The following is a 7,445-nucleotide window of genomic DNA, read 5'->3' on the forward strand; positions in this document are numbered from 1 at the left end:
TCTTAAGTTTACCAGATATATCATTCTATCAGCAAATAAGGATAATTTTTCTTTTCCCATCCAATATTTTTACTGTTTCCCTTTTGTCCAATTGCATAATATCCATTGCCCATAATATTCATTTAAAAAATCTATATACTACCATACTTTAACATACAAATCTTTAAGTATTTTAAAAGTATTATTAGATGATAGGATTTTAAATAAGACAAGGCATTGTTTCTATACTGAGTATGCTGGAATGATTAAGTTGCAGACAGCTTTCTTTGTTATTACTTTGTTACTTATGTTTTAAAAATTTTGCCTAAGACATTTTTAATGCTAAAAACATAGATGATTTTGCTTATCTGAATGTCCTTAATCAACTCAGTACACTTAGTAAATGTTTGTTGGTGCTAATGTTGCAGACAATTGGGGAAATGCATGGAGGCAACCAGAGTGGGGTCTCAGATTTCATGATCCTGAGGATCTCAGAGAGTCCTGAAGACCAGCAGGTCCTGTTTTGGATGTTCCTGTTCATGTACCTGGTCACTGTGGTAGGAAATGGGCTCATCATCCTAGCCATTGGTTCTGATGTGCACCTGCACACTCCCATGTACTTATCCTTGGCCAACCTCTCCTTCACCGACCTCTTCTTTGTCACTAACACAGTCCCCAAGATCCTGGTGAACCTTCAGTCCCTGAACAAAGCCATTTCTTACACAGGATGTCTGACACAACTCCACTTCCTGGTCTTCTTGGTGACCCTGGATAACTTCATCCTAGCAACAATGGCATATGACCACTACATGGTCATCTGCCATCCCCTTCACTATGTCACAGCCATGAGCCTTAGGCTCTGTATTTTGCTCTTCTCTTTCTGTTGGGTGATCTCTTTTCTTTATGTTTCTTCCTCACCCTCCTCATGAGCAGGGTGACCTTCTGTGGATCTCAAAAGATCCCCTACATCTTCTGTGAGATGTATGTCTTGCTGAGGCTTGCATGTTCCAACACCCAAGTCATTCACACAGGGCAGATGGTCTTGGGCTGCTTCTTCTTCTTTACCTCCTTAGGGATCATAATTATGTCCTATGCCTGGATTGTCAGATCCATCCTCCAAATACCATCAGCCTCTAGCAAGTACAAAGCCTTCTCCACATGTGCCTCCAATCTAGCTGTGGTCACCCTCTTCTATGGAACACTTTGTATGGTATATCTAAAGGATCAGTGGCCACAGTGATGTATGCTGTGGTCACCCCCATGATGAACCCTTTTATCTACAGCTTGAGGAACAAGGACATGCATGCAGCTCTGCGAATACTCCTCCTAGTCAAAGCCTACTGGATATTGACATAAGGATAATTTTGAATAGGACATTAAAGTGAAGACTTGGAATATCCTCTACCATGTGCAGGGCATTATCCTATGTGGGTTACAGGAGTGATTAAGACATAGTTTCAGCTCAGAATGATCTCATATATCTGTGATGGAAAAAAAAAAGACATGTATGTGTAACCCAAAGTACCCCAGACCTCACCAGCATTGGCAATAAGTAAAGTCTCACCAACACTAATATTAGAAGTTTTCAGGATCAAATCCTTCCATTTGCCTGACCAAAGGACCACAGTATCATCTGCATATAACTGGATATATCCAGTTATAGCCTAGGGAGGTCACTTGTGTCCTCTAACACCCATACACTCATGGTCCTGAGCTCTGACTGGCCTTCTCTAAGGTGCCCACTGCTTATAAGCCATTTGGAGGAGACACCTTGCACTACCCTCATTGTAAGTGTTCAGAGCATTGTAAGTGTTCTGCCCAGCTCCTGACATTCTGGTAGGCAAAGCTCCCAGTACTTCAATCTGACCCAGAGTATCTCTGGACAAAAACCCTCCAATTCAGGTAAAATGAAGAAAAGTTCTCTCCTTTGTTCTGGGTTCATTTTTGTCTCTTGGGCCTTAAACTATACTGACTGTGCCTTTCTCCTTCTTATAGTTTCCTGTCAAAGACCCTATCCCTGGACAGCCCATCCTATTTTCTATTACTGTGGCTCCTCACTCCACTGCCCTTGCAAGCACTCCATTCTTCACTCAAAACAAAACTCTTAAGAATATCAACACACATTCCTGAACAGGAGTAGTGGTGAGTGCAAGGACAGAAAAAAGGCCTTTATTTTTCTTTGCTGTGACCTTCCACAATTTATGAGAAGCACCTGCTAATTAAACCCTACAATTATTAGCTCCTCTGATTCAAATAGCCCCTCTGTTCAAACTGCAGGGCAATGTAAGCTATTCTCAAGGCTACATTCCTGCATACACCTCCTTCCTGCTGTTTTTACAACTCAGGGATAATTCCCACCAAGAAGTCTCTAGTTAGTAGAATGTTCCCTTCCTTCCTCCCCTTCAAACAAGCCTCTTTTGGACTCTTTATAACGTTTACTCTAGGCATCTTCCTAGAACATTTGCCAAGACTATCTCCTGAAAAACAAACTTACCTTTAACCCCAAATACTCCTCCCTCCTTGTCACCTAGCATCAGGAGCCATTACCCTTTAAAAGGGGAAGCTGCTTTTTGTTTCCTGCCATGTATTAATTATCAGTACTTTGCCCTTTCCCTCTGTGAAATGTAAAATAAACTTCATCTCTTCTTTTAGCTGTGAATTCTTTCACAGCCTGTGTCACTGGCCAAAACCCTACCAGTGAATGGAGTAGGCAGGGAGAAGGTAAATGGGAGATCCAATCTCTACTTAGGTTCAACCTGCTCTGTAATATGCAATGGCTCAAAAGGGGACAGTAACTGATGAGAAGATGAGTCATTGGGTGGTGGCGATTTGGAAGAGAGCAATTCTTTACAAATGAGTCAGGGGAGCCAGCTCTGAACTAGACTTTAGGACAGTTGAACTGATCAGAGGTTCATATCATTCCATTGACAATGACTGAATGCCTATTAAGGGCCTCTAATTGGGTTACAAATGTGAATTATATCACTATGGATGGGAAGAAGACCACTTTAATGTCAGGTTATGGTCTGGGCAGGAGGGTTGGGAGCATAAAGTAGGAAAGCCAAGCCTGCCTTGTCAGTGATGGAGGATTCAGGGAAGTCTTCCTTAAAGTGGTGACAGCTGAGCTAAGATTAACGCATGCTGATGAGTCAAGCAGGAAAAGTGGCCAGGGGAAAATAAGATCACTCCCAGAGGGAGGAAGCATGGTGTAGAGGGGATACTCCCATTGGCTGTGGACAGCTCTCCCCATCCCTAGAGTGTTTGTGGAAGTCACCTCACCAGTCTAAGCATCCTTTTCTTCTCTGTAAACTTTGGAAAATAGCATTGTGTAAATTGGGAGGGGGTAGCTGTGAGGACTAGATGAGAGAATGTACAAGAGCAGAGGGTGTGACCCATAGTCAGTGTAGTTGTTATTATGCAGAACAACTGGACAAAAAGGCAGCGAGTTGTAAACACCTTGATGCATACAAGGACTGTCCCAGCTGAGTGTAACTGGTGACCAAGCCGGAGCAAGCCTGTGTCTGAGGAGGACATAGTGGAGTACAGGCCACCAATGCCTTGTTGAAGAGCTTGGAATATATTGTGTAGGCTAGGAGATACCATTGAATGTTTACTATTTTAAAGTTTTATTATTTTTATTAAACCAACAATACGGATTACTGTAGAAATATTCAAGTAAAAATAAGCCAAAAACAATTAGCTGTATTTAAATTTTAAATTTTGATCTTGGCTAAACATATATTTTTTCAGAATGAATTCAAATTGTTTTAAAAATTGTTTTGATTTTTTACACAATAATGTCTACGTTGGTAAATACTCAGCTATGTTACTATCTAATGCCTATGCAGTATTTCAGTGTGCAATTCAATAAATATATCAGAATTCATTTAACATGCTTCCCAATATTCAGTAATTAGTTGCTTACAGTATTTTTTCCAATTGTTTGCAACAGTGTGGTAATGAATGTCTTTGTTTTGTTAGATTACATGATTGTTTCCTTAAGCGAAATTGATGAAGTGAACTTGCTGGACCAAAAGTTTTTATTGTTCAGAGCTTTGGTACATTTTTCAAAAACAAACTTCTACAAATCCAGCCCTACACTTTCACCAGGAGAGAGACACAAGCTGTGATTTTTGTTTTGTTTGGGCTTATTTGCCTGCTGAGGTTCAGAAAGGAGAAAAAGCTGTAGGAACTCTCAAGTGCAATAGACAAAAGCAAAAGTAACATTATTCATTTTTAGCAACATAGTGCTAGTTAACATTCTACTAAAAATAGGGGTATTTTTTCTCTCTTTCATATCATCAGGAAAATAGCTGCCTGGAAGTTAATTCAACGTTCCAACATACACTCAGAAATGGGAGCAGTCCTTTGTGAACTGTCTCCCGGCTATTACAGGCTAACTGCTCTGTCTCTTTCTCTCACTCTCCCGCTGCTCTAATTTAATTGATAACATCCAGAATTTTTTCCTTGTCACTAGTATAAAGAATCTCATTAAACTCACTGAAGTCACATGTCCACATACAACCATCATCACTGTGGCCAGGCCAGTGAGATGTGCTGATTCCTCCCCCCTCTGGGGCCCTGAACCACACTCCGCAGAACCACCTGGATGTGGAAATTGGCAGCTGTTAGAAAGGGGGAAATAGAAGTCATGTCCACCACAGGCCATTGTCAAATAAAAATATTGACTTCTGGTTTCCACTCTGACATATAAGAGCTTGGAAGTTCTTACTCTCATCTTTACAATAAGAAAAAAGATAAACAATCCAAAAAACAGAAACTCTTTCAGATCATTGAAGTCACATGGCTATGAAATTAACCTTTGCTGCTGCATGTTAGAGAGTGGGAATTTTTGAGCATGCTTTCTCCTATTCGACTTGGCCATAAATCCCAGCTGCAACTAACAAAATAGCCTTACAAGATAGATCACTGTCAACTTTCCTGATAACGGGATGCAGTTACTTACTCCACCAGGCGCCAGGACCCTGTAAATGACATGTTGACATAACCTAAGAAAAACTACTTTGTTTTAAATTGTTTGCTCTGCAAAAACAAGAGGTAGTGAATGGGTTTAAGTATGGTCGGACACAAAGGGTCGGGGCTGCTCTCTGGGCTTTCGGCGTGGAGAGAGAGCAGTCAGACAGCCGGTTATTAAAAGGCTCCCTAAATTTTAATTTGGTCTGGACTCCAGTGGTCATTTACTCGCGTTCGCTCCACAACACTGCAAACCACTGAGATTTAGGGCTCTGTTAACACAATACAATCTAGCCTATCTTCCTGATAAGGTGGAAAACATCTTTACCACACAAAGTGAGACACAAGATCAAAGAGCATGATAAGAAAAAAACAGATTTGATCACATAAAAATGTAACACATCTATTTGGCAAAACACAAATCACATTGGAACAAATAGCAAGCTAGAGAAAACATTTGCAAGTGTCATGGCAAAAAAAAATGATATTCTAACAATTGAAATTTTCTAACAAAGAATCCAATGAAAAGGAGCACAAAAGCTCTCAAACTGCAATGCCAAAAGAAGAAATTTGCTTACAAATATTTGAAAAGTGTGCCTCAGTTGTGTGAAGCATCTCTCTCCCTCTCCCCCGCCTCTCTCTTCCTCCTGTCCCCTCTCTCTACATGTCCTCAGGTGAGGAGTTAAAAACATTTTTAAGTATATATAGCCATTTCTCAACCTTCTGATCGTAAAAATTAAAGATATTTATTTATAGCAACTGTTGACGGTACTATCATAACCTAGTGGATGTACAAATTAGTGCAAAAGTTTTGTTAAGTAAGAGGACAGTATATAGGTGTGTTCATGTATATCTCATAGTTTATATTTGCATTTTAAAAATCTCTCAACGTGTTTCCTAGGAATGAATCCTAGGTAAATAATTATAGAAATTTGGAAAGATCTCTTTGTAAAGATAGTCATCACAGCACTGTTTGTTATTGAAAATAACTGGAAACCCACATTATAGCAATAGAAGTTGGATTAAGTGAATAAGGTTTATGCATACAATGCTATATTGTGCTACCATTAAAACAGAAAAAGGATGATTCTAGTCTTTGTCATGTAAAAGGTTATATTCCATAATGTGTGGGGAAAATAAAAAGCAGTTCACAGAACAGTAATGGTTCTCAGGATGTGGAATATGCATGCCATATATGTGTAAAATCTCTGGAGGAATAAACATAAGGTTCTTAAAAGAGTTAATTCTGAATAATGGCCTTTGTGGTACACTGACACTTGGATCCAAATGTCAAAAGACACTTGTCTTTTTACTTCCTACTTGACCAAATTTTATAGTCTGAATGTTTCCACTATCAGATATAACATTTCTAAATACTAGTTAACTAGAGATATTTACAATTGGGGGATGCAAAGAGTGAAATGCAGAGGAAATATACTTGTTAACGAACCTCTTTGGTCTTGGAGGAGAGGTAGAACATAGGAAACAATTTCCAAGGAAAGCACCCTTAAGAATTAGGATGAATGTTCAGGGGGAAGCATGCCAAAGCCTGGGGGGTAATAGATTACCCTTTGGGGTAATAGGTAAGATGAGTCAGCGGGGCAGTACTAAATGCTCAGAGGCTAATGAAGTGGTGAAAATGGTAGTGGTAATGCTCCTGAAATATTGTCTGGGTTCCGCCCTAGGAAACAGTTCATCCAGAATATTGTAAGCAAAGGTAGTTAAATGTGAAGAACCATGGAGAGATGATCTGCTCCCGGGTCCTTATGGAGTAGGTAGAAACAAGCCCGCCCACAGAAAGGAAGTCTCCAAGGTCACAGAGCAGTGGTTACAGCCCTTATGCCTGGTTTTCCTTCACGAGAATGTTGCCTGTGAGCGAGCTCATTCTCTCCAAACCCACAGTGTCTGCAGGACCAAGAGTCAGGAAGGCGACACACTTCCCCTCTGCTCATTAGACTGTATGGGCAGGCACTGCCCGCAAAGGCAGGAGGCTGGTGACTCGGATGGACCAGGGGGGCTGTGCAGGATAAGCCCACACCAAACACATCTTCCCTCTCTCTCCCCATCCGTCAGTCCTCCCCTGACTTTCTAAGATTGTCAGCTAGCCAGAGGAAGGACTTCCCAGACAACTTTGCATCATTATTCCTATGGTAAAACTTAAACATTTTTTTTTCCTTCTGAAAAGGTAAAAACAATAACAATAATATCAAATGTGTTATTTATTACATGGCCACAGTATGAATTTTGTCCTTATCTCCCATCCCTGCTCATTCTGCATTTTCTCCACGTCCATCTTTGACCTCAACATTTCTTAGTCATCTTGCTTGATGCTCCTAATTCTCCCATCTTTTCTCATCTCCCATTTTCTCATGTCCTTTCCTTATTTTCTATCCTTCTGTCTGGGTTCAGCCCTAGGAAGCAGTTCATCCCCTTTGCTCACCATCCTGTCTCATCCCTCCCTATATCCTCACATCTCATCCTCCTGCCTCCAC

The 7,445-nt window shown here is 40.6% G+C and overlaps 1 protein-coding gene across 1 annotated transcript; it reads left to right on the forward strand.

The window, feature by feature from the left end:
- Positions 1-398: 398 nt before the first annotated feature.
- Positions 399-1,335, forward strand: LOC307114416 (olfactory receptor 1D2-like; the record flags this gene model as incomplete). The annotated part of the gene is given in 3 exon segments (XM_079796800.1): positions 399-882; positions 885-1,202; positions 1,205-1,335. Coding segments are annotated over 3 exon segments (933 nt in total).
- Between the last annotated feature and the right edge of the window lie 6,110 nt (positions 1,336-7,445).

The sequence above is a fragment of the Cnephaeus nilssonii genome (assembly GCF_951640355.1).
Source record: "Cnephaeus nilssonii genome assembly, chromosome: 19".
Taxonomy (NCBI): domain Eukaryota; kingdom Metazoa; phylum Chordata; class Mammalia; order Chiroptera; family Vespertilionidae; genus Cnephaeus; species Cnephaeus nilssonii.